This window comes from Dermacentor andersoni, chromosome 11 (genome assembly GCF_023375885.2).
Source record: "Dermacentor andersoni chromosome 11, qqDerAnde1_hic_scaffold, whole genome shotgun sequence".
NCBI lineage: Eukaryota > Metazoa > Arthropoda > Arachnida > Ixodida > Ixodidae > Dermacentor > Dermacentor andersoni.
The window spans coordinates 120,761,786-120,785,511 of record NC_092824.1 but is presented as its reverse complement, the minus strand read 5'-3'; the positions used below and the strand labels follow the sequence as shown (position 1 = coordinate 120,785,511).

Here is a 23,726-nt window from a genome sequence, read left to right as displayed (position 1 = left end):
CATAGCGGTACAGATTGACTACATTGTGTTCTAAAGGAACCAAATCTTCAACATGGCAAGTTTCGGAAACTTTTACTCGGCCAACGCGACCCAATGCGAAAACATACTTTGAAATCCCTGACGTCACAATGACGTACAGGCGTCGGGGTTTAGGCGCGAAATTCAAATACTGATTCTTCGACCTTCATTTTCTCATCTAATAATCAAACTATTATTTTGAAATGACTGCCTGCAGGGCTCTCAAACAATGCTTTATTAGTATAAACTTATTTATTGTTTCGCTTTAGTGTTCCTTTAACGCTGCCGCGTTAAAATGTGGAGCGGCAGAGGGGTAGTTGGCTGTAAAGAAATTGTCATATTAAGGAACGGAATGAATCTGTATAACGAAGTCCGCGGACCGTCGCCACATACAGAGACTGTCTGTGGTGCGGGCGACGCACGGCTTACTTAGCGATGCACGGCTTTCCTACTGAACAAAGAAGTCACTCATCCGTCAGCGTTGTATCGCTAACTTCCAAAGAAAGGACTTCAACTCCGGAGCGCCGGCAAGAGTGAATATCGCTCATTACTCAGTGACAAATGGCGTAGCGCCGCTTCCTGGCATAGTTTCTCGCACGTTATCTACACACATCTACCCAAACCTCACACGCAGACGTATGCCCACTCTATCACTAACCTAACAAGAGTGGATGGATGGCCGCACACTTGAATCAATGCGCCGAAGCATGGGTGACGGCGAGTACACCGACAGCACACGAATGTTCGGAGATTAACGTTTCGTGACGGTCCACAAAGTAAGCGAGCGATTAGCAGCAATACGTATTTGCAACAAGCTAGCTACGACGAAATACAGAATATTTACGCTTCAAGCATTTTGCGCAGCAAGAACAAATTATTGCAACTGAGCCCAACCGCGAGTAGAACATATATAAAACAGGTAGTTCAGAATGACAGTCAGAATGACAAGCCGCTGCTTCAAAGGTTGAAGACTGGGCGTGTTGGTATGGCATACTAGAAGTTAAATTGCGCAACATTTTGATGGGACACACAGAACATAAACGCTCCGCTGTGTCTGTTTCTCGTCTCAGTGTCCCGTCAAAATGTTGCGCAATCCGACTTTTAGTACGCTGCTTCAAATTACTTGCCAAATAAAGAACATTTCTAGCCCCTCTTTTAGCAGAATAACCGTATACGCTGCTCGAGCCGTTTGGACAAGGCGTTATGAGCTCCGAAAGCGCCTACATGTCCTCTCTGAAGCTGCGGCCAAAGCTTCATGTCTTCCACCAGTCACCGCCTATCATATCCGCAGAAACGAGGTTTCCTGAGCTGCATCGGGCGTCATGCACATCCATTATAAACAGGCAGCTGAGGCAAGCAATGGACGCGTCACCACGTGATCAAAGATGGCTGCGCCCACGGGATCGCCGTGGTGTCGAGGGATCGGGCAGTGACGAGACGCTCTTCACATGTCCCTGCTTTTTCGCCACCTTCGTTCTTGGCGCAATTTGTGCACTTCCGGTTTTCGAAAGTTACTTTGGCTCCTTTGGAATACAGTGTGGTCAATATTTAACGATAGAAAAATTACCGAGCACATGCCGTCAAATTGCATGACCCTCGACAAGCATGCATGGTGTGCGGCAAGGCGGCATCACCGCTCGCTATATTAGTTTTTGGCTTATGAAATGCTTGCATCTTTTCCGACTTACCCTGCCTCATCTCACGATGAGAAATGGCTTTGAGAGGAAGCTTTAGCTCGGGCCCAACTCCGACGCGGCCTATTCAAATACATGTAAAAACGCAAAAACGTTTTTCTGAGATAACCCCTGGACCGATTTTAATGAAATTTGTTGCATTCTAGAGAGAAAGTTAGATTCTAGTGACTTTTGGAAGCGGAATTTTGATTTAGGGCTTGAATTTTGTTAGAAGGATTTTCAAAAATTCGGACGTCTGAAAAAAATAGAAGCACGAAGTTTACAAGCTAATAGCTCTGCATCAAGAACAGATATCGCGATTCTGTAAACGGCATCCATTAGACCATTCAAAGCGGACAAATTTGATACGTCAGTTTACATCTTACGTGATCTGGTTACGTTGTTTACAAAGGTTCTGCAAAAGTTGTAATTACACATTACTCCATTTATTGAGGTTCATGTGTAACATATCAATTTTGTCCGCTTTAGATGTGCTATCAGGTACAATTCACATAATTGCGATATCATTTTTTCTTGCTTAGTTACGGCGTTGTAAACTTGATAGTATCGTTTTCTGAAAATTTGCGATTTTTGCCAATTTTTTATAAAAATTTGACGACCTAAATCGAAAATTCGAAACCAACAGTCACTAGATTTTAAGCTTTTCTTTTAAATGCAGCAAACCCCGTCAAATTTGGTGCAGTGGTTGCCGAGAAAAACGAATTCCCCTTTTACATGTATTTAGATAGGAGCACCCGAGCTAAAGCTTCCTCTTAATATATTTCGCAAGCTTAATTTCACTAATGCAGCTAAACTCCTTTTTCTCTTTGATGTACCGATTGCAGTCCTATCGAAACGTAAATACGCTGTCTTCGTAAATAAACTGTCTTCGCGAAGACAGTTTATCCAATTTTACTGCGCCTTGCAAGCTCTGTTTACAGAGTGCCATGTCCGTTGCTTTTCTTCGGTTTTGGCCTACGAGCTGAACGCTAATGCCAGTGGTGGTCCAACTGCGCCAATTTGCTACAATTCGACTTGCCTGCTACTGACAGCCCCCACTCGAGTGACAGCCCCCACTCGAGTGCCACTTGCGCCAACTGATCAAAAGTGCGGTGTTTTCGCGTTTTCACGGCAATGCGATGTTTTCAGTAGTATTCTACAACTATAGTCAACGAACGCTTTTCCAGACGCCCAATTTTTCGAACATGCCCGGTACCTAGAACGCCTTCGCGGCACCGCCACGGTACCCCATATAGAGTCAACGTATAAGAACGTCAGAAATTTCGGACTAAAAAAACCCTTCGCTGTCCGATTTTCCGGACTTTTTGCCATGACCGCAGGTCCCAAAGGGCGTTGATCGAAGCCACCATCGCCACAATTTTTATTATCTCGCATCCTCAAGCAGGCGCTCTCGCACGCAGATCCGCTGGCAGCGTTAGCCACACCGCGGTAACGACAGATTTAGCTACTTCGACATTGGCTACCAAGCTTATTGCTGTTCGGTACCGTGTTTTTCATTAAAACATTTCGCCGCGGTTAGAAGTGGCGCCGACTCCGCATTTGTAATCGTCGCCATTGGCTTCGAAGCTGGGAACGCACGACACGTTGCATAATGCCGGTTCCCGAGAGTCAGGTTCGCCTCAATACAGCAGTGTTACGCGGCGAAGCATAGCAATGGACACTTGTCACGGGACGCAATAGTATTCCTTAATAAAAGACGCGTGCACCCGCCGTCTCCTGTCACAGTACGAGCACCGACACGCCTAATAAGTGTACTGGCAGGCCTTCAGAGCTATTTCGGACGTGCCTCGATTTAAGCCCTTGGCGGCAGTAGAAAGCATGCATTCCTTTTCTTCGATCTGCCCGATTTTTCGGACGTTGACTGTACGCAACTATACGAACCGATTTGTGAACATTCAAATAATTCAGTTCGCGATCTACTACTCTATTTTTCGCATATTTGGTGAAATACTCAGCTGAGGTCGATGCATTGTACGCAACCTTACCAAGGCTCTCAGCTGGTTTTGGGACAAAATAAAATTTAATTCTGGAGTTTTTACGTGGCGAAACCATAATCTGATTGAGACACGCATGTCTTGATACAAGGGTCATCCGGGTCATCAACTCCATTCAAAACAATTCCTATACCCGTCGCCGACAAAGGGAACGGCGACGAAAGCAGCACCTATATGTGCGAAGATATCGGACCGATTAGTCACTGGAAGGCACGCAGATCGTATCGCATACGCGTGTGCATGCACACAGATTCACGCGTTTGCATGCGCAGTTCGGAACTTTGTGTCCATCTGCGAACTTCTGTGCGCGATTGCAGTAATTGCCGGCTTCGACGGTTGTCAAAAACACGTATGCATGATCTCAGAACCGATCGCTGGTTAGCCACTCATACGAATATATTAACAGCAAGCTTTCCGCGACGACTTGTGAAAAGCTTGTCGGCTGTAATGGTTGGGTTCGGGCATGAAATAGATGGTAGCTGGCCCATGCCGTCGTCCAACTCATCCACGCTGAGGACGTTGTTGAAGGGAGAGACTTTTTCTCATTGAGAACGAGGAATGTGGGATTTATTTACAGTATCTGCATGAGAACGTTACATTTCATCAGTCTAGCATGACTGAAAAAGAATGCACACTCAGCAGCCGCGCAAATGCTGCTTATAAGCACTCTGTCCTCCCTAGATCCCTAGTTGAGGAAAACGGCCGTTCAACCGTCGACCAATTCGGAGCGTCCAAAGTCATCGTAGCCGACCTGCCTTTGAGAGGGAGGTTTTACACACTCACTTCCGCACAGGTTTCACTAACCACACCGAGGTGAGAGGGTTTTCGCAGACACGGGTCTTGCCCTAAGCAGGCGCCTCTTGGTCCCAGAGTTGACCCCGCAGACAGTGGCCGCCGCGTCTTTCCATTAGAGAGTTTTAGTGTTGGGGACGCAAGGCGGTGGGGCCCCAAGCGCTTGGGTGCGTTTGCGTTTGCGTACGCAAGCAGAAACACGTTATAGGTTAGCGGCCCCAAACGCAAGCCGCAGTGAGGTCGCATGCGCTCGCAGCGCCATCAACGTCTGATGTTTGCTGCGTTATCATCTTTTAAAACATGAAATCAAGCATATGAAGTTAAGCAGATAAAACTATTCTTATTAAAAGCAGTTAATAGAGAGGTTTACAGTGTCCGGTAATCTGGTAAACGCAGGCTGGGACATTGGGGCGGAGCCATGAACTAGAGCGGCCTGCATGGTGCTGCCACCTGGTGGCGCAATGCTCAAACAGACAAAAACAGCTAATATTGCAGTAACCAAGTGAATTTTACTTTGCTGTGGGTATAAATTTTTGGCAGCAACACAATTATGCCAGTGCCGATAATTTACACCAGCAGCGAAGTAGAATAGACTTGGTTACAGCAATATTAGCTGCTTTTGTCAATTTGAGCTTTGCGCCGCCAGATGGATGCACCATGCAGGACGCTCCCGTTTATGGCTCCGCCCAACACCCCAACTGCGTTTATCCGAATACCAGACATGCTAAACCTCTCTAATACATATAAAAACGACGTCTGTCGACACTTGGCGAAAGATTTATTACATTATCTACCCGCTAGCTACTCGTAAGTTCTCCTACACCGCAAGAGTCACGTGGGTAACGTGACCACTTAGGGGCAGCGATGTTTTCGGCCGGCCAAACAACCCAAGGACGCAAGTAGACGTAGCGGTCTGCGCATGCGCAGTGCCGTCGCCCCTAGTTCTTGCGTACGCAAGCCGCTTGCGTCCCCAACACTAAAACTCCCTATTGACTGACGATTTCTAAGACCCGTGAAACGGCGCCGCAAAACATCTTCTTCCAGGAGTTCCACCGCTTCAAACGAACCGTGACGGTGACGGCGAATCCACTAACAATACTTGGTCCGCCGACTGCGTGTATACATCCCGGCGCCGTTCGATTGGAGACTGTCGTATTGTCGTCCTTACAAAGCAAGTCGTCGCAGCAGACATGGTGGCGCCGATGGCCTGCTGACTCGGCGCATTGTTGTTTTCACAAAGTGAGTTATCGCAGCGGGCCAGGCAGGTTTCGTCGGTCGCTTCTTCTCTAGTTCGCCAGCTCCCGCAGGCCGTCCACACGGCCACACCGGCCAACAGCCAATTTTCGCCTTTTCGCAATTTCTGCTTTGGCCGTTAGGCTTAATCGGTGGTGCTTCGAAAGGTCGGTCGGGTATCGGCAACAAAAATTACGGCTTTACGCCGAATCGATTATTATCTTTAAATAGGCCAAGCGTCGTGGAAAGCTTGTCGGCCACATCGGCCTGCAGCCAATTTTCGCCTTGGCACACTGCCTTGGCCGTTAGGCTTAATCGGTAGTGCTTCGAAAGGTCGGTCGGCAACAAAAGTTACGGTTTTACGCCGAATCGACTGTTATCTATTTGCAGAGGCCACACGACACACGGGAAGCCGACAATCCGCTTCACAACAAAAACGACTGTACGTGATAGTACTAACGTTGCTCTCCACACCATCACCATCTTTGTGAGACACCGCACGGAGGCATCTCATCTTGGCGCCGTTCATAGACGCATAGTCTTTTGTCAAGCTTCTAGCATTGTTACTGGGTGTAATACAGATTTTGTCTAATGCGGTAAAGCACATCAAAGCAAATCTCTAATTTGGAATGTACATAAGACATTTGTTTGACGCAATAGTTCTGCGGAAATCCGCATGGTGGAGAGAAATAAGTAAGGGAAAGTGAGACACCCACCCACTCGTAGCAATTGCTACAAAGGAAATGTTAGAGCGGCTGCCCCGGGAAGGCGGTGGTCCCAGGTTCGAGTACCGGATCAGAACGAATCTTTCTTCTACTGCGAGGCTTTTCTTTCGAGGAACCCGTATAGGTTTTTTTTTTTTGTAGCAATTGCTACTAATGGGTGGATGTCACATTTTCCCTTAATTAATAAGACATTTGTCATCACTTTTGTCTTATGCCTGACGGCGCAAATTGTTCTAGCACATTTGTAGTTTTATCTCTTCCTTGCCCCCAGACGCATGTCTTTGTTCTTATTAACCTACAAATTTTTATTGTGTACGAAGTTAAGTTCCTTGCTTACCCAAATAAAAGTGTTTGCAACATACCGTGCATGGTATACCGTCCGTGGGAAGGCAAGCTTAATTACTCCCTGTTGGCTTTGTGTCTTGCTTCACTGTTGGGCAGCACTTACTGACTGCACAGTAATAACAAGCTTCGCCAAATGGCTACAGATTACCGCTGTACTACTCCGATGGTTCCGAAAAGTCCAATTCTTCAATTCCGAAACTGCTCCGGAACACGAGGGTTGCAATGTAGGCTTGTTGGTAACGCGTCTTGAGTATGTGTACGGTAGCGCGATTAAAAGACAGGACAAAAGAAGAGACACTGGGCCGTGTGTGTCTTCTTTTGTTGTGTCTTTTAATCGCGCTACCGCACACCAATTCAAGATGCTACAGAACGACATTTTTCCTGCTGCAAAAATTTCTCAAAATCCTTAACTGGTCGGACCACCACTGCTAATTCTAATAAGTGCACGGTCACATTTGACGCGGGAAACAAGGGCTCGCGTAGTAATGGGTTTTGCAATATGTTCCCGGGAGTCGTTATTGTTATCCTCTTGCATAATGGCTCATACCTGCTGTGGACGATCGGCCAAGATTAAGGTGGATGCAAACAATGATGCATTTTCGCTTCTCTATCGTTGCCTGGAAGCCTACTAGCGTTCACACAAGTCAAGGCCGGCTTTCTTTACTTCAGGCGGCAGCGCGCGCGAGTCACTCTTTTGCGACCTTGCTCTTGTTTCGGTTTCGTTAGACTTCTTGCTGAACTGCAGTTTAAGAGCCTGTTTACATTTTGGACGTTATAATTGGTTATCGCGCCAGCCGCTTCGATCAGCGGCGACCGATGAAAGGACGGCGCGCCGCCCTTTCGGTTCGACCGCGGTACGCACGACGGCGGCCGCTTGCAGCAGCGGAACCCGGCGCCGGCGAACGAGGCGATCCTTGTCTGGACGAAGCCCCGCTAGAGCAGGGAAAAAAAAAAGTAGTAAATGAACATATAAAAGGAACAGCGCGTAGCTGGGCGGAAAAAGCAAAAAGTCCAGAAAAGGAGCAAGCCGAAGCCGAGGCGCAAGAAAAAAATAAGCAAAAAGAAAATAAAAAACCTGTCTGGGAGGGAGTGCGCACGCTGCTCTATCTAGATTGAACCTATCGGTTTGCGCGTGCCTCCAGCGTGGCCGCTGCTCCAAGGGGACCTGCCCCACTTTCAAGGTGGTAGGTGAGAAGCAGGCAAAGACAAGCAGACCACACTTGTACCTCGCGGGCAAATGTATACGTACGCGTACGACGGGAGAGAGGCCGTGCACTGACCAGTTGCGAAAGGTATTTTTGTTGTTTCATTTCTCTTTTCTTGGCCTACAATAATGAGAACTTGCACTGGCCCCTCTGGATTATCTGTGCATAAAGCACTCCCCGTCATGAAGCATGCTTTGCTTTGCTGAGAATGAGCAGATTATTTATTAAAGCATATGTGTAAGTGTTTGTTGTAATTCCTTAGACATCTGCAGACTGCTCGTTGTGCCCTCATACACATTCAGAAGTTCTTCTTTTCATCTTAAGATTGGTCAAATGAAGACTGCATGCTGTAATCTCTTGCAACCTTTTTGCTTGCAGCATTTCGTGACATTTAAACCTCCTCCGACCTTTCAATATTGCTGCAGAAATTGGGTCACGCATACGCCACAGATAATGCAGGACAAAACCTTGCTGAGACAGCATTCAGTTACTGGCCGCACTAAGGTGCAGCTGGATTCTCTCATGATGTATCATATCTCGTTTATTGTGGGAGTGTTGGCATTTTCTTTGAACAGACCATCAATTAATGCTGCAGCACTTACTGCAGAAGGTCCCTTTAGTAGTCGGAAGGCTAGTTGGTGTTCTGTGGGATTGAGGGAAGCATGCAGTTTTGGAGCAGTGCATGATGGAGCTGTGTTGTGTGGCCTTCACGTGCAGATCCTGTTCTGCACACTCAACACGCACAAGGTGGACATGAGCCGTCTTCTAGGTGGCCAAATCGGGCTGGACGATTTCATCTTTGTGCACCGTCGAGGCCAGCCAAAGGAAGTTGAGGTGCTCAAGGGGGAAGATTCTTTGGGTCTCACCATAACTGACAATGGGGCAGGCCTGGCGTTCATCAAGCGAATCAAAGAGGGCTCCCTCATGGACCGCATTGGGTTTGTGCAGGTGAGCATTCAGGCATGTGTGGAACACATTTGTTGCTTGGCCTTGTCATGAAGTGAAGGATGAGTTTCATTTTCCCCAAGCTATGAAATGTTCAGAATGCAGTAGAATTATCTTCTTTTTCCACATTGGACATTCTTTCTATACTGATTCGATGATCAAGCAATGATAGAAGTTGTCTCCTTGTTTTCGACTGGCCTAGTTAAGCTACACTCTTATGGAAGTCTGCTACCAGTGCTGATGCAAACACATACACTAGGCACACAGCATTAAAAGGGCCCGGCAACATTGTTTTTGGGTCACTATATTTGCTCTAGATCTATTCTCAGTAAGTCAAGAACACAGAACAAAAGGGGTAATGAAAATTGACTGACACAAACCCAAGTTATCGGTCACAAAATTCAAAATACAAGCAAAATTAGTTACCCTCCACCTGGATTTTCGCATACTTAAGGTGCACATTTCACTTTCCCATGACATCATGTGGGGCCACCTGATAGCAGCATGGCTTTAGCGAAAGTCTGCACACCATGGTTGTCAAGCCTGTTCAGCATGTTGATGGCATTCCAAGGCGTTCCCAGGGGCTTCGTGATCAAGCGGCATGCGGTCTAATCTCGGAGGCCATGACATCACTTTTATAGTTAAAACAATTTCTGCGTGGTGGCTGTTTGTGTGCCAGAGTGCTCAGCATGTGATGAGTCGTTCCCGTGGTTGCAATACTTCACCCATGGCTCTGCAATACTTAAAAGGGTTGTAAAACGTAATGCAGTGTTTTTTTTTTTCTGCAGTACTCGCAATAACCTACAATAATTAATAAATAATTATGGGGTTTTACGTGCCAAAACCACTTTCTGATTATGAGGCACGCCGTAGTGGAGGACTCCGGAAATTTCGACCACCTGGGGTTCTTTAACGTGCACCTAAATCTAAGTACACGGGGGTTTTCGCATTTCGCCCCCATCGAAATGCGGCCGCCGTGGCCGGGATTCGATCCCGCGACCTCGTGCTCAGCAGCCCAACACCATAGCCACTGAGCAACCACGGCGGGTAATAACCTACAAAAGTAAATCAGACATCATATCTTTAACCAATCATCATAGTGGCACTCTTGCTTGTAATTACCTGTCTTCGAAGTACACAAAATCGCTGTATCTAGGCAATGCCATCAGTGCCATTCAACTCTTTCCCTGATGCATTGCTGGGCCCCTTTGAGTACTCCTGTCTTTCGGCAATAGATCATTGGCAGCAGTGTGCATGACTTTGTAGTAACTGCCAACAAGCTCATCAAAATTCACCACTTTCATGTCAATGACTTTAACTCGATTGCATGTTCTAGTTGTTGAACTGATTGGCCTCAGGGCATGTTCGTTTGATTTGGAAAATTAGGTGTAAAAAAAACTGACACATGATGAACAAGGATAACACAGGCAAAGATCTTAGCAGATTGCACCGCACTAAACAATTGTACCACCATGCAAAAATCTTTAGCAGATGATCATAATGCCTGCAGCTAAATAAATGTACGTATTGTGGAAGTTTCTGTGTATGTGTTGTTTACTCTGTTCATGCTTCTACACGTGGGTATTCGCAGCCTTGAATATGTAGCAATTGACAGTGCCATCTTTTTTACTTTGGCAGGTTGGTGACCACATAGAGCGCATCGATGACAGAAGCATGGTCAACTGTCGCCATTATGAGGTAGCAAAAGCGCTCAAGGAGATAAAGAAGGGCTCCACATTCACACTTCGCCTCGTTGAACCTCTCAAGGCTGGTTTTTGTGAGTTGCTGCAAGGTTGTGGCCTGCTAATTTCTCATGACATCTATTTCTAACAGCTCATTGCATAATGCATATCCTACTGCCACATTGTGCAATCTTCTGCGTCTGTGTAAAGCAATGTCAGAATGCTCAGAAAAGCTTTCAAAAATTGAAAACTGCGGGAAAGCTTAAATACTTGACAGCTTAAGAGATCATAGCTGTGCTTATCGCTCACTCAATTGCGGAATGTGGCGCATTCTTGCAGGCTGCATGCTTAGGCAGTAAAGTGTTCAAGCTTTCTTGCAGCTTTGCATTGTTAAAAATTTGGGAGTGGGCACCAATGAGCATGCACATTGCTAAAGCTAAACCAAAGGCTGTGTACTTGGCAACCAGGGATAGTAATGCAGTCACCTTCTTCTTCTGGGAACTCAGCTTTTGGTTGTCACTTTATATTTTATTAACTTGTTCTGCCCTGTAATGAAATGATTTGCCAAGATTTGATAGTGGGAGAGTGTTTTTAGAGAGGAAATCTTTGCATGCTTTTCTTTGCTTCATCATTGTGACAAGAGAATTATAGGGGATGGCTAACTAGAAATTCAGCTCAAATGGGAGCAGGCAAGCTGCAAAATAAATTTGTCATCAATAAAGATTTTTTTTTCTTGGCGTTTGGCTAGAATACAAAAAATAGAGAAGTGTACATGGTTCTCTTATTAATTCATGACCATTGAAACAATGAATTAAATAATTAAATGTGTGCAGTTGCAAAGATGTGCCTAACATTTGTGTTATTACATTCTAAGGATTGATAATTATGGTGAAAAGAAATACATGAAGGGGAAACTCAAGGAGTAAGATTCAGTTGAGAATCCTAATGTAAAAAATGCATTTGTGTGCACAGCTTGGCATTCACAATGAAGAGAGAATTTAAACACTTCAGTGCACTAGGGGTTCTTTTTGCATCCACTGAATAAGGAAGTCTGAAGTCAGGCCCTCATTAGTCATGGCTAAGGGTTTTTCTTTGCTCAAGTAACCACAGCTGAGGTTGACAGTGCTGTATTTGTTTCTTTGCTTTAATCAAGTAGTTGGGAAGCCATTGGGTGAGGCGATGCTGGGGAATGAACCGAAATGTTTCCTTGGAAGGCCTTCCTGCTGGGCTAGTTGGTGCTGGTTGTCAAAATGAATACTGGTGCAATAGGACACAAGGAGACGCACTACAACATAGTTTCTAAATACATAACCTAGAGGGAAATCTGGCACTAGTGCCTATGTGGGCTGCTTCAGTACTTCAACTACTACGAGAATGATAGGAAGTGTCTAAACTTTGTCCTCCTGGTTCAGTCAGCCTTGTGGATTCTTATGTCAATGTTCACACTTATCTTTCATTGCAAAATGGTTGTATGGCAATTATTCGTATCACTTAAGCACTAATTATTACCATTCAATATTTTTTCGGACATGACAAGCAAGAGCAGTTATCTAGAATAGTCTTCTAAAAAAATGTGTGCATGGTGAGTGTTACATCACCTAGATTAAGTGATGTGCATCGTTGAAGATTTAATTTATGTATGGTACTTATATGTGGGAATTAAAATTTAACCATAGTTAAAACACCTGACTGTTCTAATGAAATGTTATGAGCAGCACATCTGAACCACAAAGGGCAATAAAAGGTGTACTGTATTGAACATCTTGAACAAATTCATGTACCACCATGATACCTGTGAAGGCTCAGCAATTGCAGCAACAGATTTACCTCTAATAAAGGTGGTATGAAACCCTATTCTCAACAGGAATGAAGCAGGACAAGACTTGTATTCAAGGTGATGGGAAGCATGCTGAATTGAAATACTAAAGATTTCAGGTGTGATGTGCTTTACATTTGTTGTCTTATGGAACGGCAGTTGTTCACTTGTGTGCATACCAATTCAACATGTCAGGTCTTGTAATAATTGAGGCCTACTTTATTGTTTGTGATGTACACAGCCCACATAGGGCCTCGGAGTGGAGCAACGGCTGGTCAGGCGAAAAACAAAGGGGCCCTTGGGTCTGGCAAGGAGACCCTGCGGTTGCGTTCCAAGGGTCCTGCCACTGTGGAGAAAGCTGTGAGTTTCCCACTCTGACTCCGAAGACATTTTGGCTAATTGGGTAGCATTGTGTCATGACTGTTTTAGTGTGTGAATTCACACCTTGTTTGGGAGGAAGCTGCAGCATTGAAGGTTGCACACTGTTTATTTAGGACGGTAGTATATGGCTCACTATTTCCGGTTGATTTCTTGGAATATGCTTATGAGGAAGCGTTAGCTCGGGCCCAACTCTGACACGCCCTGTTCAAATACGTTCAATACGCAAAAATGCTTTTTGGAGATAACCCCTGGACCGATTTTAATGAAATTTGTTGCATTTGGGAGAGAAAGTTAAATTCTAGCGACTCTTGGAAGGGGAATTTCGATTTAGGGCCTGAATGTTGTTTAAAAATTTTAAAGAATTTGCAAGTTTGAAAAGAATAGACGCACGAAGTTTATAAATTAATAGCTCGGCATGAAGAACAAATATCATGGTTCTGTAAATGGGATCTATTACATCACTCAAAGCAGACAACTTCTGTCTGTCAATTTATATCATACTTCAATTTGTTACGTTTCTGTACAAGGGTTCTATTTATTTATTTATTTAGGAATACTGCAGGCCTTAGAAGGCCCCCCAGGCAGGAGCGGAAAGGTACATACAAAAAAAGAAAACACAATAGATTGACGAAGGAGTAAAAAAAAAAAAAAAGGCTCCGGAAAAAATTTAATAGAAAGTACAATTGCATAATCAGTAAAGCACCTAAATAATGCATAGAGAGTGGCAGATACAAATTGAAACGCTGTTTCACAAGCACAATTTCAAAGCACTGGAAATGTAATAGAAAAAAAGAGGAGTGAATAATTCAAAATTACTACAATGCATAAATCAATAAATATTGCACAACGATACAAATTGAAACGAGATTTCGTAAGAACAAGCACTAATATTAGATAGTAATAGACGCTATTGAGTCAGTGCTGAGAAGTTTGTTATAAGGTAAGCAGTTCCATTCCATTACTGTGCGAGGGAAAAGGGAATACATGAAGACGTTCGTTCTACCATTATAAGGCGTTAATGAGGCAGCGTGGCGATGTCTTGTTCGGTGGGCAGTAAGGGGTGTTACGTAAGGTTCGGGAGAAAGAGATAGTTTATTGTTACTCGGTAAGAAGAGAAATTTAAGCCTGTGAATTTTTCTTCTTAGTTGCAAAGACTGAATATTGTGTTCAGCCATTAACTGACTTGGGGAATCACTTGAGCAATATTTAGAGAAGATGAACCTTACTGCTTTGCGTTATATCATTTCTAGCGCATCTATGTTAGTTTTAGTATAGGGATCCCATACAATAGCTGCATACTCGAGTTTAGGATGGACAAGAGAGGTGTAGGCGATAAGACGGGTTTCAGAAGGAGCGTGTTTTAATTTATGCCTGAGGTAGCAAAGCTTCTTAAAAGCTGAGTCGCAAAGATGGGAGATGTGCGAGTTCCAACTAAGGTTACTGGCTATTGTAACACCGAGGTACTTATATTCACTCACCTTCGTAAGAGGTTTGGATGCTAGGCTATAGGTAAAAGACAATTTATTAATTTTTCTAGTGATCTTCATAAATACTGTTTTATCAATGCTAAGCTGCATATCCCGGCGCGCACACCAAGCTAGTATGTCTTGAAGGTTAGAGTTTAGAATAACTTGATCTTGTTGGCAAGTGATCTCATTAAAGAGGAGACAGTCATCAGCAAATAGTTTTATTTGTACGGGTTGAGTAACAGTGTCTACAATGTCATTAATATATATGTTAAATAATAATGGTCCAAGAACACTACCCTGGGGAGCACCAGAAGTGACAGGAAGGGTGCTGGAAGAGCAATTATCGACTACTACGAATTGCTTACTGTTAGAAAGATAAGCGCGAATCCAATTTACGAGATGTGAAGGAATATTGAGATGTTCAAGTTTTTCTATTAGTTTTGCGTGCGATACAAGATCAAGTGCTTTCCTAAAGTCCAAAAATATGATGTCAGTTTGCCCTGATTTGTCAATACTGCTAGCGAGACTGTGAATTACAGCAGTTAATTGGGTTACAGTGGAGAGGCGCTTTCGTAAACCATGCTGCATAGGAGATAGAATGGCTCTATCATCGAGAAATTTATTGATTTCAGAAGCAATAATATGTTCTAAAAGTTTGCAACAAGATCAGGTTAGTTAAATGGGACAGTAGTTTGCCACTAGGGATGGATTGCCTGTTTTTAGTATCGGAACAATACGAGCAGAAAGGCAGTCATTAGGAAGCACCGCCGATGAAAGGGATGCACGAAAGATAATTACGAGAAAGCGAGATAGCATTTCAGCGTATCTGTGAAGAAACACGTTTGGTAGGTTATCAGGCCCAATAGATGATTTTGTTTTAATATCCAGAAGCATAGAAAAGACGCCAGACAAAGAAATAAAACTAAAATCATCGTTGTGTGCTACGCCAGTCACACAAGGGGAAATGGGCGAGTTCGAAAAGACACTGCTAAAATAAGCATTGAAGTGAACAGCGATATCTTGTTTAGCGACGACAGCATTGCCCTCATGCATAATATGGTCAACTAATTTACTTTTTTTACTAAGATAACCCCAAAACTTGGAAGGAGCAGTTCTGATGAAGTTAAGAAGGGTGAACTGTAAAAGCTGTATTTCCATATTGCTGAATCTTTTTTAGGTTCAGGTGTAACATATAAATTTTGTCCGCTTTAGATGAACTATTAGATGCAAGTCACAGAAATATGCTATCATTTTTCATTGCTGAGTTAGAGTTGTAGAATGATAGTTTCGTTTTCTGAAAATTGTTGATTTTTGCTACTTTTTAATAAAAAATTGACGATGTAAATTAGAAATTCGAAACCAACACTGACTAGATTTTAAGTTCTTCTTTTAAATGCAACAAACCTCTTCAATTTTGGTGCGGTGGTTGCCGAGAAAAACCAACTCTCCTGTTACATGTATTCACATAGGAGCACCTGAGCCAAAGGACATTATTACACTGCTGTTCATTCAACTGTCTTGTGCAAGTAGCACACGTATGACAACAAATGCCCACAAGCAAATTGGCAACCCTAGTGTTGCATGCTGCACGGATAAACTCCTCTAAAATGTGCAGAACAGAAATGCTCAGCACACAAAAAAAAAAAGAAGACAAAGAAAAAGAGAGAAAATGCCTGTGAAATATAGCAGAGCTTGGAAGATGGTACTGAAGCAAATAATGACATGAAGAAGACATGTAAGGCAGTACCTAAACTATTACATCTTATGATCCACCAAAATAAAACATTGCCCTGAACCTACAGCTTCCTTCCTACCTTTTGTGTGACCAAAAGCTTTTATATTTAATTACGTGGACACTCAAGTGGCAGTCCAATGTTATTTGTCAGCAAATGTTGTTCGAGTTACGAATCAACCAAAGGGCAACATCCCCTTTTGCTTCGGTTCTTACACGTTCAGAGGCCCCTTATGACTCTATTCTGTGTCTAGCAAAGCCATGAGAGGGGAGACACACTTTGGAAAATGCTGACGCGAGACATTAGTTGAATACTGCAAATTGTGGCGAACATGAGCTGTACAGGCCAAAGTATTTATGCACAATTTCTTAACAACACATGTTGCATCTATGAATATATGAATAGCCATATGATTGAAATAAATATGTTATTCTGGATCAACACGTTTATTTACAGCCACTAGTGTCACCACTGTCACGCTAACCTGTCTAAAAGAAGGCTGAAATTAATCCTTACTAGGCATGATTGCAACTTTCCATTTCAATGCATGCCTACCCCTTATTGTTGAACATGCCTGCACATAAATGTGTGTGCGAGTGCATGAACCTGCTACGCAAGACTGTCCGACCTTTTTGTGTCAATGCAACCATTTCATCGTGAGCTCTTTTGTACACATAAGTAGTCGGGTTGATACAGTGAACATTGTTTTTGTTTTAAGCCTTATTGTACTTATTTCCTTATTTCATTTATGCCTTTCAATGCCTTCGGGCCTTAAAGGCCCGAAGGCATTGCATAAGGCAGGGGAAAATACGGGATAGTACAACTGTTTTGTAAAAAAAAAATACTTAGTATGGGAAAATACAGCCATGATGACAGTAACTATACCAGGGTAAGTAGGTAGGTAATTCACACATTATGTGCTATTTTTGTATAGAAGTATACACAGAATAAAGAAATACAGTAATTATACACTAGTAAATATATAATTGAAGCATATAACAATCATGCAAAAAACTGAGGAAATGTGAATTTGTAAAGTAATGGTTTCATTAAAAAAAGAAGAAATAACAATTGTCTGCTAGCAATTTAGCTGTGTTCATAGAAGTTTTCATTGATTTCTTTGTCTTCACAATTTAAATGTGGAACTTATGTGCTTCATTGTAGACGTGATCACTTGAACCTCTGTAGAGAAATTATCTTGCTTCATTATATGGCTTGAGCTTTGTATGCAAATTTTGCTTCATGCACCCACTAATGAGTTTTCTCAAGCCTGAGATAAAACAATATCTAAACCCAATATAAATAATTATCACTGACACCGAATCCTTTATAAGCGTAAGGTTATGGCGGCAGTGCAAGCAATGCACTTGTCTGTAAGAAAGTGGAATAATACCAATGAAATTGTCCTTCATATCTGATCCCTGTTCTTACCTACCAACTCTCCCAAATTTTCCATAGTCTTTATGAATTTGGGCTAGTTCTACAACTCTAATGTTGCACAAATTTTTATAAAAATTGTTTGCGAAAATGTTCTCATAGCATCGAGAAATGCGGTGGCCTAAGATTGCAAGAAAAAAAAAAGAAACAGTAAAAAAAAAAAATCTGGTCACGTGTGCATTGTTATCTTGTGGTGGCGCAAAACACCATATACGAGAGGGGTTACCTATTTCGAGCAACTGTACTGAAACAAGTTCCCGAAATACATGAAATCGACAGCAACCAACTGACATATCTAAAAAACTTTGTTTTGCTTGTCAGTTTCTGCTGTTTTAAGTTTCCTGCTGCTTGTGTGCTTCATTTAAAGATAAATAATTGTTAATAATGTCTGTATATGTGTTCCATAAACGGTGATTGCTCAGGGCAATCTTCAAAAAATGCATGCTACTCCTTCCCTGGTGTTATGTCCACAAGATTGTTACTGATTTTAACGTTGGCAGGTATGCTTGTTAACTACTAATAAAATATTGTTAATAAAGATTCTAGTACTTGCATTTTTTGTTGTGTTGCACATAATTGCAGCCTAGGCAAGTTTTAATTGGAGCCACTGGCAGTAAATTTGCATTAAGGGCTTCATTGTGTACTTTGTTTTTTTATGCACAGCCTGACAATGTGATCCAGGCAGCAGTGGACAAGATTAATGCTCTTCTTGAGTCTTACATGGGTATCAACGACTCCGAACTGGGTAATGAAATTTTTTTGTTTCCAGATGCTGTCAAAAGCACATTACACATTCTACAGTATCTACCTCAGTCATTAAATTTCAACAAACTGTAAAAACTCAGAGTAGTCATCTTGTTCTCAAATGTTTTGTCTTAGGCAAGCTTGTTCATGACTACTACTGGTGAAGTACAGGGCAGACAGTTAGGAGGTTAAAGAGCACGTGTGTGCAGTGTTTCAACTAGTTACATGTTGATGGGTATCACCAGCATAATTAAATGGGAGCACATCAATGCATTATTTTTGTCACGGTGATATGGCATGTCACTGGTGCATGAGTGGTTGGTAAATGTGTTGTAGCACTGAAACACCATTTCCAAACTTGAACCACACTGGTGTCATTAACGTTAGCAAACATCGAAATGAAATGGTGTGCTTTTGTAGTATGTATATGCATTTCAGCTTGTTTGTGCCTCTGCGTAGGCTTGTACTGTTGAAACCCACTCGCATGAACAATGCTAAATCACAAACATTCTTTGCACCATATAATGTGCAGGTGTGTGATACATGGGATTGGCATGTTGGCTTGCAAGCTGTGAGCCAGCCAAGCTATGCCATTGGCTTTTAAATGCACACGTGCATCCACAATGTGCTGCTTCAAGCTGCTCTTGCTGCCTATACCTTTTCTAAGAGAATACACATTTTGAGCTTTTGAGCGAACAAATATTCACTTTGGTGTAACAGATCTTATCTCAGTTACCGTTGGTTTTGTTATAGCAGTAGAGTACACATTGAAATAAAGCGTCACCATCCAAATTTTAATTTACTCAGCTATACCCAATAATAAAATAGATCCACGCTTGTTATATCGAAGTTTGACTGTAATCTATTATTGTGCTGCATCATGCTCTATGACTAGAGGTACAATAATTTTTTGTTATAGTACACACTGTATGATAGTTTTCGGATAGCAGAAGCTAAACTTCCATGCAGCTAGGTAGCAATGGTTGTAACATAGACTTGTACATTGGATTTTTTTTTCATTCTAAAAACCTCAAAAATAGATTTAGTACTCAAAATAGTATTTTCTAACTTATTTTGCAATAATATTGCATTGTTTGGTCTTCATCATTTGGTAAAACACCTGGCATTGTTGTTTACTCAGGTTATCCAGAATTCTTGTTGCCAATAGGTAAAAGCCAGCTTATGTCTCTGTAGCACCTTTCTTCTCCGATGGTAAGGTTTGTATACGACACTGGTTTTTCATTTTTCCTCAATGAACTGAACAAGCAAAGATGCCAAATGTTCTGCAATGCAGTATGGGCTAAAAATGCATCCTTATGAAACTTAAGAAAAAAAAAGCGCTGGTAGAACAGTTGCTAGAATAAGAATAGGTCCCTCTATGAGCAGACTTGTATTCAATTACAGGCTGGCTGTGTGCTGTGACCATAAAGGAATTCAGGTTTTCTAGGGTTCCAAAGACTTTTCTTAGAACCTGTTTCAAACACTTATGCTTAAACTGCAAACTTCTCCGTACAGCTACTCAAATCTGGGAACTTGGTTGCGAGAGGCCCAACCCACATGAATTTGTGACTGCGGTGGCCGATTCTGACCTGGATGCGTTCGGTTTCACTGAAGACTTCCTCTTTGACATCTGGGGTGCAATCGGAGATGCACGGGCTGGCCGACTGCCACCCAAGGACCACACGGCCCGTACTGACCTCTGAGCAGTGATCTTGTGACCAGTCTTTCTTTTTTTTTTTTCTTCTTTCTTTTTTTTTTTTTTTTTTGAGGGGAGGGGTGGAATGTATGTTCCTTCTCGAGAACCTGTGGAGGTTATTCAAACAGCAGGTCCCAGTTCAGTGCATGAGTGAGTTAACCAATTATGACTGCTGCTGGAGTGAACTGGTCAGCTGCTTTCTGCATCAGTCTGTGAAGTCACCGTGGAAAATGTCTGCACCACGCATTGGCAGTCAAACGGAAGCCCTCCCTTCCTCCTTTGAGGGTTTATGGGATGCAAGTGTCTTCTTTAGCAGACACTGTAGATCTGTGTAGCCTGATTTCCATGCAGAGCTGCATGGTGGCTTCTCTTTATTCCCCGGCTGGTTTGTTCTGATACACTGGTCCAGTGCTAACCACCGCTGTGATTTTTATTTTCAGGTTCTTTTGTAGGCATAAAGTTCCTTTCACTTCCCAATCATGACATTCCAAGCATTGTGGTTGTGCAGATTAATTGGTGCTGCATGGTGTCGCTCATATAGTATGAGCCTTTCAGAGCACTTGTGTGATTAGAAGCTCTAGAATTGACATCCAATTACATTTCTCACATTAGAGTGCCGAGGACTTGGTTTTTGAAGGTTTGAGACATTTTTTTTTTAAATATATATATATAAGTGAACATGTACAAACACTTCCCAGTGCAATTTTGAAGGAAGATTTGCAGTCTTGAGGACTTACCGAGCTTCTAGACATAACAAACTGAAAGGAAGACCTTGTTCATCTACTTAGCATGTTCACTTGACTGAGCATTACTAAGAAAACCAACATGGCAGGTTATGCAATCACACAGTTATCTGAAGCAGCTCTGCCTTATACATCTATGAACAATATACAGCCTATATTTTCTGGCAGTTTACCTGCTTTGACACTCTAGAATTTGTGTGCACAAAATGCCTTTCACTCGCATCTGGATAAACACTATATTTTATGAGCACACTCCAGGTCCTTCCAGTCCAGCATACGGAAACTCTTACTGAAGTGACATTCCAACGGCGCTTTTGAAATCTTTACACTTATTTGTTGTCTTTTTGTAGTGCTTTTTGCAACATGACTTTGTACATTAAATTTTCCTTCGCTTGCTCCCTTATCTACTGAAGTGTTGCAGTTGTGCCTGGAAGTAGCTTGATTAAATCAAGTGAATAGAGCGAGGGTGCTGTCTCGAGGCACAGCGACGCTTCTAAATCTACGTGCAAGGCATTCAGCCTAAATGCATGCACATGCTACGACCCATCCTAATCCAACAACCTGCAACATGTGCACTATTGCATATTTTTGCATGGCACAAATAGATTGACCAACAGGGACAATGAACACGAAAATTAAAGTATTCCTATTAAATTTTTTATGAGCACTTCAACACTATGTGCTCATGTCTTTTACTTTAGAGTGCCTTAACTTTGTTAGATACATGCAAAGCTCTTTTTATCTTTTGCTTAAGCCATTACAAATATCTGTTCCACACACACCTGACTCACTGTACTGTGCTTTGGCACTGTCATACTATGCAATGTAAGATAGATCCCTGTGTAAATTTCACGGGGGCCTGCTGTCATATTTGATAACTTGCAAAGGTCACTGGCATTCAAGAAAAGAGATGCCAAATTAAATATTCTGTCAAAGTATACAAATTGCACAGGGTGTTGTGCAAGGCAGCTATTTTCAGCATTCAAATTAATCAATTTATTTCAATGAGGATGCAATCACAATATTGGCAAAAAAAAGACATCCCTTGCAAGCACGCCAATTATGCCTGAGAGCTGGCCTCTACAAATGAGGAAAAACATGGTAGAAACAATCGTGCATGTAACTGAAAAGCAGAAAGCTTGCATTCACTGTATGAAAAGAAAACTGTGCTTAATTCAAAACAGGATGGTGTCAAACTACACAGAAGTTTGGCAAAGGAAGTAGTTATTCAGGCTAGGTGGTTCCAAATAGAACATAGTAATGAGCAAGAATGTCAAATTTCCACTGAACTGAATACTTCTGAGTGGTCTCAAACCTATCGATGGCTGTCTAGTAGACCATTTCTCGCACTGATACTTGTCTCGCGATTGTTCTTGCAGACATCCACTAGTCAGACATGGTTCTTTCTCTAAATGTGCTAGACAAGGAATGAAGACGGTAGCCATTTATACTGTGACCTTGTCTCTGAATAAACCATTTTATTTTTGAACTCTCCTGTATTGATTGAATCAGCATCTACCACCTTCATTTAAAACTTGGCTGGCTGAACTCTTTGTGATCTTGCAGTGTGGACTGAATGATCCCTGACAGATACAATGATTTTCAAGCTAATGTCAAAATGATAAAAAGCAATCAGCAATTGTTTCAGCTAGTGTTCAAGCAAGAGAATTTTGTTCATCTTTTGCCAATAAATAAAAGAATATGGTGGTTCTCAGGTGGTAATTGTTCATAAGCCATAAAAATAGAAAGAAAAACCACCAGAATGACCAGCTTTGGCCCAAAGTAAACCACACTCTATGTTGGGGTTAACCTCTATTTAGAATAATTCATGCTAAAGAGAGAATGGCTAATGTATACGAGTTGGGTGTGTTCATGGCCAATATCAATTTGTTTTTCATTGCACATAAAGAAATCTCGCAGCGAATGTGCTGAACCAATTTGAATATTCGTTATGTTCATTATTATACAACAGCATATAACTCTACGAGAGTTATAGGGCCCCGCCTTTATACCATACCCAATGTACTTATCTTCATGTGATTAATGAAAGAATTTGAACTTTAATTAAAAAATAAGTTCCAGTGATGATGACTGAATTTTCTCACAAGCACTTGCAAATATTACTCATTACACTAAAGACTAAACTGCCAAGTTACTCTCTGAATAGGACATATGCTAAACTTTTGCATTCAATGCATTTAGCCAACAATGTACATGTTTTGATGTTTGTCACTATTTTCATATCTACTACGGATGTGTGAGTACAGGGTTGTAGATTTGGCATGACACATTGGAAAAAGTTTAAATTTTCATCAATTTACTTACATTTGAGGGATTAAATAAGTTTTACAACAAACGGTCGTAAGAACTTTACCTTTATTTAAAGGGACACTAAAGAGGAGAAATAATCCGATTGGTCTTGGTGTACTGCCGCTCTACAATACTAAGAAAGCCACTCTTGCTGTGAGCGTCCGCTTGGCAAACCAGAAAAGATGGAAGAATGAAATATGAATGGCGACACCCTCTCAAAGTTCTTGCACCAGCTCACAATGATGTCATGGACTTTGAGGCCATCTGCTCTGGCCTAGTTAACTTTTCATTTGTAAAGAGGGACTACACTGTGCCTAAAGACTGAACTTGGCAAGTTGCAAGAACATTTCGTGTTCCACAGCAACCCAGATATGAGTAAAATTTGAAATTTGGGACACCACACTGATGTACTTTCTGGGTTTTAGCCAAGAAAAACGAAAATTCGGCCTTCATTTTCTCTTCCATTAATTAACCCCTTACTGCAAAATTGACAAAAATACTTTTTTCAGAGATTATCTCTGATTTAGTACTTCTCTTTAGTGTCCTTTTGAATGTAACAAATATTCAGATTACTCCAGCAGTTGGCCATTGTGTATTTCTGCTTTTCCCTTGAACTGGTATTTCATACTAAATTTTAGGTGCCTCACTTTCTACAATTTTTCTGCAATCACTTTCTGTATTGCTAGAACAATACAGACAGTGGTCTGAAATTTCTTGCTTTTCAAGTGAGAGGTTAACTTTTAGAAGAGGTAGCAAAAGAGCTG

The 23,726-nt window shown here is 42.2% G+C and overlaps 1 protein-coding gene across 3 annotated transcripts in view; it reads left to right on the top strand.

The window, feature by feature from the left end:
* The window catches only part of kermit (PDZ domain-containing protein GIPC-like protein kermit), an 86,178-nt gene that overhangs the window by 22,141 nt on the left and 40,311 nt on the right, over window positions 1-23,726 (top strand). For 2 of the 3 annotated variants that reach the window (XM_055075502.2, XM_072285260.1), the window contains exons 2-5: window positions 8,724-8,954; window positions 10,590-10,728; window positions 12,691-12,809; window positions 18,133-18,214. In XM_055075502.2, coding sequence (XP_054931477.1) covers window positions 8,724-8,954; window positions 10,590-10,728; window positions 12,691-12,809; window positions 18,133-18,214 — 571 coding nt within the window. Of the gene's footprint in view, window positions 1-8,723; window positions 8,955-10,589; window positions 10,729-12,690; window positions 12,810-18,132; window positions 18,215-19,728; window positions 22,142-23,726 lie in introns of those variants that run through there. The other variant, XM_050186167.3, reaches the window with a different exon arrangement.